This window comes from Eubalaena glacialis, chromosome 3, assembly GCF_028564815.1.
Source record: "Eubalaena glacialis isolate mEubGla1 chromosome 3, mEubGla1.1.hap2.+ XY, whole genome shotgun sequence".
NCBI lineage: Eukaryota > Metazoa > Chordata > Mammalia > Artiodactyla > Balaenidae > Eubalaena > Eubalaena glacialis.
The window spans coordinates 154,984,631-154,997,253 of NC_083718.1; the positions used below are offsets into that span (position 1 = coordinate 154,984,631).

Sequence of the window (12,623 nt, forward strand, 5' to 3'; positions counted from 1 at the left end):
GGACCAGAGCCCAGAGTGCTGGGTGTTCCCATGACTGCTGGCGGTGAGCCCAGTGAGCATTTGGGCAGTGACACCCAGCAGCATCTGGAATGTGCTGGCCCCGTCCTACCTCTTGACCTCATCTCCTACTCTCCTAGTGGTCCAGCGTCCTTGAAGGACATGACGATATCCAACTTACTGCTCCTGCCAGACCAGTCTTCTCACTGACCTTGCCCATGACCTTGCCCAAATGCCTTGCTGTCTCAGGGCTTTTGCCCTGATGCACCTTCCTCCCTACCTGTTATTAACAAAACACAGTGTTAATCACTACTATTTATTGAGCAAAGTACTTTTTGTATATGGTCTTATTCAGTCCTCCTAGACAATTTACTCCTCATATTACAAATGAGGAAAAGGAAGCTCAGAAAGGTGACGAGAATCGCCTGAGGTCAAAGATATTTTGGCAGAGGCAGAATTTGATCCTAGGCGTTTATGATTCTAAAGCTGGACTGAAGTCCAGCTAAGCTCCACCTCAGTGTGGGTTCAAATTCTGTCTCAAGCTCATGTTAGCTGTGGGATGTTAGGCAAGTTTCCTGGCCTCATGAAACCTTTCTCCTCCTACCTAAAGTGGGGGTAATCAGGATGGTTTTAAAAATTAGATACAAGCGTGGTGTACTGCCTGGCAGCCAGTAGGTGCTCAATAAATGTTTCCATCTCCTCTGGCTTCTGGGGTGCAGTCCCAGATTTCCAGACAGCTCATCACAGCCTGGGGCAAGTCCCTGGTCCTCTCTGGTTGGGCTGGATGATCTCTCAGGACCCACGTCCCATCAGGCCGGGAGTCCCACCTCTTGAGTCCCAGCTCCACAAGGAGTCTGCATCACAATGTACTCTGACTCATACTTTGTCTCAGGTTGTTCACCCCCATCCTGGTGGATTAGTCTTCAGAAAGAGCATCTCTGTTTCTTCTCTGTGCTCCCACAGTGCCTAGGCTGTACCAAGCATGCGTGCATGTATACATCCCTTCATTCACTCACTTAGGAAAAACAACACTTTATGCCAAGTCTCTGGGCAGAGGGGGTGCTTGAACGAGTAAATGATTAAGGCGTGACCCCAACGTTGAAGAGCTTACCTCTAGAGGATGGTGCTCAATTCATCCTTAGAAGTCATTGGTTATGTTCTTAAAAATTTAAAGCTCTATAGAACTCAAAAGAATTGTTAGAATCTCATTTACAAGTTAATTTGGGGATTGTCTCTTTCAGGTCCTCTGTCAGCCTGAATAAAATTATCCTGATCCTCTCCCACTTTGTTCTTGAATGTTGCACTGTCAGTAAAATGGTGCTGACACCCAGGGAGAGTAGCGATCATCATCATGCAGATGGGGTGTTGAGGCCCAGGGAGCAGACAGGGTTGGTCACAGCCATGGCTAGAGCCAGACCCCACCATCCCCAGCCTGGTGTTCTCAGCATCAGTTAGTAAAGAGTTCTTTGAGATGGGGGAGGCGGGACCCTGAAACTGGGTCTAAAGCATGCAGGGGAGTTCAGGGCCCTGCTCATGGGACCTCATTTCCCTGAGCTTTGGAGCCCTCGTTAGAGAAGAGCTGGAGAGCTCATTCCTCAAAGTTCATAGCCTTGAGGACTTGTGGTAAATGTGCCCACCCTTTGCCTAAGAAAAACAAAATAAAAACTCTCTCCATCCCCACATCTCTGCCTCATCAAACTATGAATATCACTTAGCTCTCAATTGGTCAGCAGTTCTTGAAAAAATGAATCTCAGGAGGATACAAGGCTCTGATTTGGGACTTGAATACTTCCCCATTTTTGTATTATTTTCCACCCAAGCATCAAATAACATACATGAAAGAGCAGTTCTGGTTTTAAAGGAAAATTATATGTTTTGACTCAAAATTAGTCTTTGTTTTCTCTCATCTCTATGGATAATTATACTGTGTCAGTTTCCACCCGTGTGCTGGTAGGAGCCTGTCAGCATCCCTGGGTGCTGTGCCACCCTTCGGGGAAGGGCCCTGGGGAGGCCAGGATGTGGGCCTGAGCGTGCAGGCTCAGGGACGTGGCGTTGATGACCAGAGCTGAGACCCCACGCTTATCTCGACCACAGTGACACAAAATGCCCCATCGAAGTGCATGCAAATTAGACAGGGGAAATGAGCAGGCCGGGTGAGCCTCTGTGGGGAGACAGAGCATGCGCACGGAGGGTGGGCCTCTAAGTGTGAGGTGGCCTCAGGCTTAGTGCCAGTGGGCTGCCTCCACGCTGGGGTTTGGATATGTGTGCGGGGCATGGGGGTGGGAGTCATCAGCTCTGCGTCACACTGGAGCCCACCATGTGGCAGGCCCTACACTGGATGCTGGGGGAACACAGATAACCTTTGCCCATCAGGAGCTCAGAGTCACAGAGGAGAAAGCACGTACACATGCAAAGATAACAAACAATAACAAAGCAATGTACAAATGTGCTCAGTCACCTATCGGATTGCGCCCTCTTTCAAAAAACCTTCCATGGCTCCCCATTTCAGTTCCTCTTCTGGCTGTTCAAAGCCCTGGCCTACATTTAAAACTTCATATGCAGCCTCCTAGCACACACCTTTCCCTTGTGAGCATCTTCTCCACCCCACCTGCTTTCTACCATTTTATACCCCAGTCAGCAAGTCATACCTCCATGTTCATCCTTTTCCTTCTTTCTGGAACGTTCTCCCTTACTGTCTGTAGATGACAAATGCCAACTTATCTTTCAAAGCCCAGTCCAGATATCATACCTCTGTGTTTTTGTCCTTGCTCTCCACCTGAGGTAGAGCTCCTTCCTCCCTGCTGGATCCCGAACTGCATTTTGCACACACGTGTGCATGGTACGTCCCACAGCGTATTGTCACAGCATCTTTGCATGTCTGGCTCCTCCACTAGATGGGCTGCTCCTTGAGGAATTATTTTTATCACTCCTGTATCCTTAGTGCCAGGTGCAGAGCCTAGCTGGGAGTAGGTCCTAAATAAGCCCTACATGTATGAATTATAAAATGGTAGAACTGAAGAAACCCCTAAGAATCCTCTACTTCAACCCCTTCGTGTTATAGTGAAAAGTGAGACCCAATCAGAAATTACTCTCCCACACCATCTGGCAAACATATGGCAGCCAGCAGGAGTATCCCAAGAAGGCTTCATGGACGAAGTGGGGCTTGAACTTGGTTTCAAAGGACATGTAGAATTCCAATGGATGAAACAGAAAGAGGAGAGAGGGCATTCCAGGTTGAGGGAAAGGGTGTAAAAGGCAGGGAGCTGAACCTGAAAAGACACATTCTAAGGCAATGACAGGCCAGGATGTTTAGGGCAATAGAGATGATAAAGATGGGACTAAAAACTCATTCAATTCATCAAACAACCTTCAAGCATCTACTCCATACCACTCAGGAATTGTAGAGAAAAATCAAATGCATCCAACCCACAGTCCCGTGAGAAAAATAGCTGGGCAAAGAACTCCCTAGAAAATGGTGTACTAAGAGATTAGGCACAAAGTGCTGCAGAAGCCTCTGGAAGAGAGAGGCTTAATTTCTGGGGAGTCAGCTTCCCAAAGGAGGTGAGTCTGGAGGGCACAATAGGAAAAGGAGCATCTCTGTGGGGCCCAGAGGTGAGAGGCTTGCCTACCAGTGCCTCTCTCTGTGCCCCCATCTTGAGCTGCAGGTGCTCTTTGGCTCTGTGATGGCCCCAGAGTCATTCTGCACATTCACACTCCTCCCCAGCCACTGCACACCCTCTCCCCATGCCCACCATCTGCCTGGGGCTGCCCCACCTATGATCATATCTGGGCTTCACCCTCAAAGAAACAAACACATCTTATTTCCCATGCTTCCTTTGGGTGTGAAGACCCACACTCTCAGTGCCATATGAATGGCACCTTGTAATTGGCAAAACTCTTCCCCAACCCCATTTACCAGAGCCTATGATGCAGGAAGGACATGGGCTCTACTATTTTAGAAATGAAGAAACAGAGGCTAGAGGAAAAAGGGACTTCTTCAAGATCACATCACCTGTAAACATTCCAAGCATAAGTTCCAGGCTGTTGATGGGTACTAAGATCTAGCTGTATCTCACCCATGCTAGATGGCCTTCCTATGTTAGCAAGGTCCTTCATGAGTGTGGAATTTTAGACAGTGAGGCTTCCTGGTGGAGGAGCTACATTAGGGCAAGGTGTCCCTTTTGTGTGCTGCCACCTGTTCTGTCTTTACCTTATTCATGACTCATCAGCAATGAAGGAAAATGATACTCCAGGGTCAGAGCATCATGGGTTATAAGGAGTCACATCTTGAATCCTAAATCAAACAGCCCAAGAGATTCCCATATTTGTGGCATTACCATTTTCTTCCATGCATTGTTGTTCTTTATTATTTATTATTTTGTGTAATTATTTTGTATAACTGTCTCCTCTACTAAGCTGTAAGCAGCCTGAGGACAGCATCAATGTCTGACTCACCTTTGTCATCTCCAGAGTACAGTGGACCATACCTAGCACCTAGCACCTAGCACCATGCCTTTGTAAGTTATAGTAGGCAAAGGAAGACACTAGGTGAGTTTATTCATATTATCTCATTTAACCTCACACCACCCTCCAAGATTGGAATATTTTATCCTCGTTTTGTAAATGAAACTCAGAGAAGTTAAATAACTTGCTCAAGGTCGTACCTCTCATATATAGCTGACCTGGGAATTCAGTTCAGTTCTTTCTGGATTGGCTCATCTTTCCGCTGCAAATAAATCTTAATCCATTGCTTGAATGAATGGCACATTAATTTATTACTCAACAACATAACAAACAAACAAGGCCCCGTATGAGGAAAAATGCAAACTGCATAAACTGGGTCCGTGCCCATCAGAAGCTCATAGCTTAGTGCGTGAGCAGAACAGACAGTGAATAATTGCTGAAGGGTAGTGTTAAAGGTATTGCATTGGGTGCTGGGTGCTGGGATACAGAGATGAACTAGACACATCTCTGCCTTCAGAGAGCCCCCAAGATTGTAGGGGAGACAGACCCACCATGAAATGCCATAATTAGGCTATACTGAGAAATATAAAGGGAACTCTGGAGCCCATGATGGTTATGAAGGGAATGAGGTCCCTGGATCTGCCAAGCTGCAATTCATCTATGGGTTCATGCCCATCCCATCGTGAAATGGATAGAATGAGTTAGAATCAAGTTGGAAATGTGGAAGACTTGTAGCTATAGGACAGTTAGGTTTTCTCCAGAACCAGAATGATACAACATATCCATCCATTCATCTAACAGTCATTCATTGAGTCATGCTGCCTGCTTTGAACCAGGCCCTGGGCTGGGTTCCTGGGATGCAGAGAAGAGGAAGTCAAGGCCACTGCTCCTAGGAGGTCAGAGTCTGGTGGGGGGAGATAGACATGCACACAAATGACTGCAATACAGCGTGTATATGTGCTGTCTTTCTTCTCTCTTTCTGTTATCTCCCCCTTTGCAGGAAAGAAAAACCCCCTCCCTACAAGCACCCACTCCTGCGGGGCCCAGCCAGCAACCACCCCAACAGCAAAGGGGGCAAGAAGAGCTCAGTGAACCACAAAGACCCTTCAAACTCTTTTTAAGGACGTGGAGTCCGGGGAGGTCTTGTGGTGGCAGGAGCATGCATTTTCTGCTGGGGCATGAAATTAATCACCCTTCTCTAGTTTCCAAGATAATGGCTGTGAGATAATGTATAAGCTAGTGAAAGGGAAGGGAAAACATGAGAAATTTCATCATCGATTTTCCCCTTTACCAGTGGAAAATCAATTGTGAGACTTCAGCTTCAGGCTTAGGAACAAAATAGGAGATTCAAACCAGATGAGTACAGATGCTATTTTCCACAACATAGAGACCCTCACAGGAAGAGAAAACCCACACATCCCTTCTCAGGTCAGTGCTTTCCAGCCCCTTTACTGTTCTAAGTTGTGCAGTTACTACAGATGTTTACCTTTTAGACTAGGCTACAGTTGTTTTCGCTTTTAGAAATGCAGTGTCCACATTTGCTGACCCAGAACAATAGCAACAACACATACAACGTGAAGACAAATGCACTGTTGGGAACAATGGGACAGAATTTTTGAGATCACGATGGTCTTAGACATACGGTTAATTTATGAGCTGCATGCTCCCTGACTCCCCTAAACCCCAGCATGCAACTTCAGAAAACTGCTCTCAGAGCTATGTCCCAATGACCTGGATCGTTTCATTGAAACTTTAGCTCCTAAAGCAAAAAGCATTAGCCACACATTCCAAAAGGTCTGTCATGGTTAAGATCTCTAGATCTTGGTGTCTGAGATCAAACCTGACCACTGAAGACAAGGACATGGAAAATCTGCAGCAGGGGGGAGCAGGCAGACCGCCAGGGACAGGAGATGCAAAAGACAAAAGGATGCACTCTGAGGCAGGTGGGGATGATAAAATAAAACGACAGCAGGAGCAATTCCCAAGGTGGAACAAGCTCAATATTGTGCATTTTTCTACAGAGTAAAGTGCCTTTGCATGATGAATGGGTCCAGGGGAGTCGGCTCCCTTCCTGTCTGTGAAGCAGCAGGCTGAGTCACCATGACAGCCTGCTAATTAAAATGACCTCCCGGAAATGAGGATTAGGAGACAGGGAGAGGAAGGGAGGCTCAAGGGAGATAGGGCCTTTAGCACAAAGCTTCAGTTTAGCATTCTTTTGTTTTGGGTTGGAGATTTTCAAACTTTGTTGCAAAAATTGAGAGCAAAGCTTATTCTCCCTTTGCTTATTGCTTTTCAGAAATGAAAACAAAGAACCATATGTTAGTCGGCTACAAACGTTGTGTAGTATATACAGCTTCTCCCCTGGGTTCTTGTTGCCCAGAAGAACACAAATAAAGTGCTTTATGCAACTCCTCTGTTCCTCTGGGCGTTCTTGGCACCTTTCTTTCTAGGTCTCTCACTCCCTCAAGAACCAGCCGGTTGACCCAATTTGGTGTAACCCTCACTTTACTGTCAGGGACTCTGTCATCAAGATAAGGAAGAACAGTCAAGGCTTGACTTTCCAGCAGTTCCTGCGGCAGAGTCCTGGGGAGTTTATTTGAATGCAACCGTCTCAACACGAGCCAACAGTGTGGCAGAGCTTTCAGAAATGAGAGCATCTCTTGAGGTGGCATAAATAGAGACAGACCGCATAAAATCAGAGATGATAGTCCAGATCTACTTTTCCCTGGTCAGACTGCTTCCATAACGTGACCATATTTAGGGCCCCCTTTTTTTTGGTGCTAAGGTGATCATTTTATAGATTTATACTGCATATTAAATGATGGCATAGTACATTTCCAATTTACATTTTACTGGGAGTAAACTGATATCCATTTTAGCGCATCTTCATTGACGTAAAAAATCATTTACTTTGATCAACTTTTTATCAATAGAATATCCTCAGTTACAGACCCACTTTTTAAAAACTGCGTTGATTAATTAGATCACAGGCTTTATAAGCTCAGGCATGCTAGTGGTTTAAGAGCAAAAATTTGGAGCCAGGCAACTCTAGGTTCTAATTCTGCATTCAAACCTTGGTTCTGTCTCTTAATATCTGTGTGATCTTGGGTAAGTTATTTAACCTCTCTGAGTCTTAGTTTCCTGTAAGATGGTGATAGTTATGTCTACCTCATTACAGTAGTTATGTGGGTTTGATGAACTTAGGTATGGGGAGTGTCAGCAAAGGTGCTCAATAAATGATAGCTGTTATTTGGAATGTGACCAGGATGGTGAGGTGTCTGCAAATCATTTCCCATTGGAAACAGATGAGAAGACTGGAGCTGTTTATCCCTGAGACGAAAAATAAGAGGGAGCGGGGGTAGGAAAGCAAGATTGCAATCTCGAAAAAGTTGAAGAAAACATCTTGGACATTCTTTTTGTCCAAAAAAACAAACTTGTTCTATGTTGCCAAAAGTAAGAACCAAATCCAGGGAGGTAGTCTCAGTAAGACAAATTTCAGCTCAAACATGAGGAAAACCTTCTAGTGAATAGAGTTGTCAACCATTAGATGGGCTCCGTTGAGAGACACTGAGTTCCCCAACAGCAGAGGTATGCAAGCAGAATCTGACCGAGCATCTGGAGGAACTCTAGGGGGATGCTGGAGGCTCAGTGGCATCACCTCCTATTCTATAACTCTGGAGAGAAATGACATGAGATGGGAGTTACATTCCTGATGTCAGACAATGGAGTGTACAGCACAAAAGGTAACATTTAACACTAAACAAGTGACATTAAATGTCTCTGAATTACAGAATATGGACCCTGCTAACATTCAGCAATCCTTATGAGGGAAAAATACATGGCTATAAGGCAGACTGTAGGATGTGTTTGCAAAAGGGCTGTCTGCTTCTCCACATTGGCAAAGCAGGGAGGCTAAGGGTAAGGGGCCAGGGGTTGCCAGTGGACTTCCCTGTGGCCTCAGCCTGATCAGCAACTCCCTAGCTTTCTTAGACCAGGTTATACCTAACGGTCTCAGGTATAGAGGGGAAGAGTTTCAGCACTGAGATGGAGGACAGCACCAAGCCGGCAGGTGAACGGGCTAGAAGCTACCAGCCCACCCAGCCCCAGCAGGGGGCGCTCTAGCCTCTCTTCTTGTCTGCTCACTTCCTTCTCAGGATAGAGCCACAGTGGGTAGAACCGGCTACCAAACCAGTGTACTAAGGAGAGGGAGACAGCTATGCAAAAAGGAGGGGAGGAGAGTGAAGGGACACGCTGAGCCTCTACCTGGCTCTCACACAAATCTCCATAAACAGTGCCAGTTTTGCTCTGCATTAGTCCACAGGCTCAGAGACAGCTGTGGCAGAGAAGCCACAAGCCGGAGGCCACCCAGATTCTTTGTGCTGAAGCCCACAGTAGAGGCTGGGTCACCTGCCTCTGATGATGTTTGCTTTGCTGCTGCTGTTTCTGCTGCAGCAGCAGGAGGCCTTCAGCTACTCTCCCAGTTGCCTCTGAGTGGGGGAGGGGCACAGGATAAGCTTCTGTCCTTTCACTGTAATTCAATGACACACCTGAAACTTGCCTAAGAGGACCCCAACTCATTTTCCTAAGTAGTGAGCGCAGTGACAAGCATGGAAATCTGGAGTGATTAACATTTGTGGAGCATCAATTCAATTCATAAATATTTTTGAACATTTACTGTGTGCCAGGCATTGTGCCAGATGCCTTTGCATCCATTGCCTCATTTGATACTCCCGACGGCTTCTTGTGATAAGTATCATTTTCTCATTTCTCAGGTGAGGAAATGAAGACCCCTAAAGGTAAAATCCTTTGTTTGCATTCATATGGCTAGTGAGAACCTGGATTCAAACCCAGCTCCCTTCCCACTACCCTACACGGGACCTTCTCCCTTAGCTTCCAGGTAAAATCAGGCCAAAACAGGAAAAAATCAGGCCAAATCCTTTCATAATGTATTGCAAAGTTTGGCTAGTTATACTTACTTGATCCAAATCCTAGAGGAATTTCTAGGTTTTCACCTCCTTTCTCTTGGACCCTCTCTTCACGTGTAATGGTTGCTTCTAACAGTTGCTCACTGATGTAACCCTGCTCTGACCCAGTCTGGCAGCTAGATATATGAAAAAACTGAATCAGAGATTGAATTTTGAAGAACTAAAGGTACAAGAGCAAACATTCAACAGTTGCTCTCCCCACTAATGAAGCTCACACAGACGAAAGAATGGCATGTCACTGTACGTCGTACCTTACAATAAATCAATATTCTATTAAACTGTACTGATGCCATTTAAAAAAAAAAAAGCAGAAGGTAAGTTTCCAGGCTGGGTGTATGTGTCAAGATTTCAGGAACTTGTTAACACCTGCTGATGAAACCCTGCCTTCTTCCCATCTCTCATTCCCACACACCTGTCTGAGTCCCTGCTGGGCACTCCAACAGGGTAGGGTTTCATTTATCACTTGACATGCAAAAGCTTCTAGATCTTCCAGGATTCCTGGAAGCCCAGCAAGGTAGTTGTTACCGGGCCCATCCTGGCACCTTCTGGGTTACTGACCCCAGGAAGCTAATCTAGTTCAAGTGTTGTATCATTCCCTCCTCCGTGTGTGAGATGAGCCCACTGTGTCCCTCAATTTTTTTTTTTTTTTTTTTTTCCTCAATTTTTGTTCAGATATTTTCTTTGAGTCCTGCCTCCCGAGCACTTGAAGGGCACCAAGATTAGAGGTCCTTTCCCTTGTGGCTCAGCTCAGCCACTGGGGTACCAGGGCAGACAGAATAGGGGAGACATTATAACATAATAGGGACAGCCTGGGCTGAAAGAGTCAGGTAAACTGAAATGTGAATCCTAGCTCTTCCATTAACTAGCTGTATGGTTTTGGGCAAAGAATTTAACCTCTTTAAGCTTCAGGATCCACATCTGTAAAATGGGAATGATAATGCCTACCTCCCACAGTTATTGTGAAAATTAAATATAATGACATCTATGTACAACACAGTGCCTCTAGTTAGTAATGTATTGTGCACTGAAACATTTGTTAAGAGGGTAGATCTCATGTTAAGTGTTCTTATAACCACAACAACAACAAAACAAACAAAAGACAGAAAAAAAACAAGGAAATGTTTGGAGGTGATGGATATGTCTGTTACCTTGACTATGATGATGGCAGCATAGGCAGATACCTAGTCTGCCTATGTCCAAACTTGTCAAATTTTAAACATTAAATATATACAGGTTTTTGTATATCTATTATACCTCAATAAAGCTGTTTTCAAAATATAATAACATCTCTAAAATACCTGGCATAGAGTAGAACTCTCTCCCCAACCTCCACCTTTAACTTGCCAGGATTGGAAACCCCTTTCCTTGAAGCCAAAGCTTTTCTTACTCCCAAATGAAGTGCAGACAGAAGTATAAACCACCCCCCTGAGGACAGGAATGAGAGAAGTATCTAGCAAAATGACAGTCACACAGAGGGACCAGTGTATTTGTAAGTTGGGGGCTCAGAGCAGGTGGGAAGACAGCACTGGACACAACGTTCTCCTAGACTGAATTGAGGCAGAACTGACAAGACTAAAAAGAGAGGGGCATAGAGGTTCTGCAAGATACCAGTTTTATTAAAATAACAACAAACAAATCTTAGTAAGATTTATAAGAGGCTCTTTCTCTGCTATTTTTGACCTACAACGTCTCCAGGGTCGTCTCTGTGAAGTTATCATACCAATACACTCTGCTAGCTGAAACTCAGGACTTCCCTGCAGCACTCTCACCTGTATTAACTCTATGTGCTCTCATCAAACTCAGGGTGCATGCTGGACAGGGCTTATTTTCCCCATTTTGCAGAAAGAAGAAACCGGTATCGGTGTAATGAAGTCCCTTGCCCATAGTCCACAGCTTGTAAATAACTAGAACAGGACCTGGGTACACGCTTGACTCTGCCACGTCCCACTACCTCTGTGGTCAACCCCAAACCTCACCACTAAGCTGACCAATTCAGGAAGTCATTCCTATGACACCTGTTTTAATGCTTAAAATTCACTTGTTCCCCAAAGACCTCAGTTTTCTTTTTGGCTGCCCCCATGTCAGCCTTAAATCCAAACCTGCTTCTCTCTCTGTCACCAGCTGTCTTGGTGAGTGTCCTCTTTTCCCGCCTCATTGCCCAGGCTGGAAACCTTGCCCTGTCTTAACTCCCGTCCCTTCCTCTCTCCACACAGCCGGCCAGTCACCAAGGCTCATTGCTTCTGCCTCTGTGATGCGTCTGCCTTGGAGCCGTATAATGGCATGACTTTGGAGTCAGATAGTCCTGAGTTTTCATGTCAACTCCACCGCTTGTTATTGTTGTCTTGTGAATCATTTAAAGCATAGTTTACTTTCCTCATCTTTAAAATGGGGACATAATACTTACTGGCAGGATTGTTGCGCATTCTCCTTCCTCTGCCTTTTCCATGCTCTTCCTCCTCTTCACTCCCACCATCGTGTCCTGCCTGGGTTGCTGGAACAGCCTCTCCTTGACCTCCCCGCCTCCCAATGCTCTCCTCTAATCTATTCTCCCTCTCTCCAAAGGAGCGTCCACGATCTCTATAAAACATGACCCCATGTTTATGGCACCTCTTTCAAATCAATCGTCCGAGCCAGGAGCTTGGATATCATGCCACTTTTGTGTCTTTCTCACCTCCCTGCCGATCACCTGCCACCTCCTGCTGGTTCTGCTTGCTCAGCGTTTCTCATATCCATCTACCATCTCCACTCTTCTTAACTAAAGAAAATCCTTCTCATCCTTCAAGACTTAGCTCAGATATTCCAACTCCACATCATCCTCCCCAGTCGCAGAGTTGTAATGAATTGCTTCCTTTTCCTGTGTCCCCTAGCACTTTGCTGATTTATCTATTTATCAATTACTTCACTGAGATGATAGTCACCTCCTTCATTATCATTTAATTTCTGAGAGCAGAAACTAGGTTTTATTCATCTCCATACCTCTCATAGCACCCAACACAGCTCCAGACATGTCAGAGGCACTCAGTTAATGTAGCAGAACAAAAGAATGGACAAATCTTAAATCCAAAATTCCATTCTGAGCTTATCCTAATAACTGGATCCTAATTACAGATCTATCTTCCCAAAGCACTGACCTCTCTGAGACATTCCACTACTCAGACTTCATCCATAGCTCCCCTT

At 45.4% G+C, this 12,623-nt stretch overlaps 1 protein-coding gene across 1 annotated transcript in view; it reads left to right on the plus strand.

The window, feature by feature from the left end:
• AGBL4 (AGBL carboxypeptidase 4) overlaps window positions 1-5,582 on the plus strand; it is a 1,403,755-nt gene extending 1,398,173 nt beyond the window's left edge. The window contains exon 13 of the mRNA XM_061183995.1: window positions 5,462-5,582. Coding sequence (XP_061039978.1) covers window positions 5,462-5,582 — 121 coding nt within the window. The remainder of the gene's footprint in view (window positions 1-5,461) is intronic.
• Window positions 5,583-12,623: the final 7,041 nt, after the last annotated feature.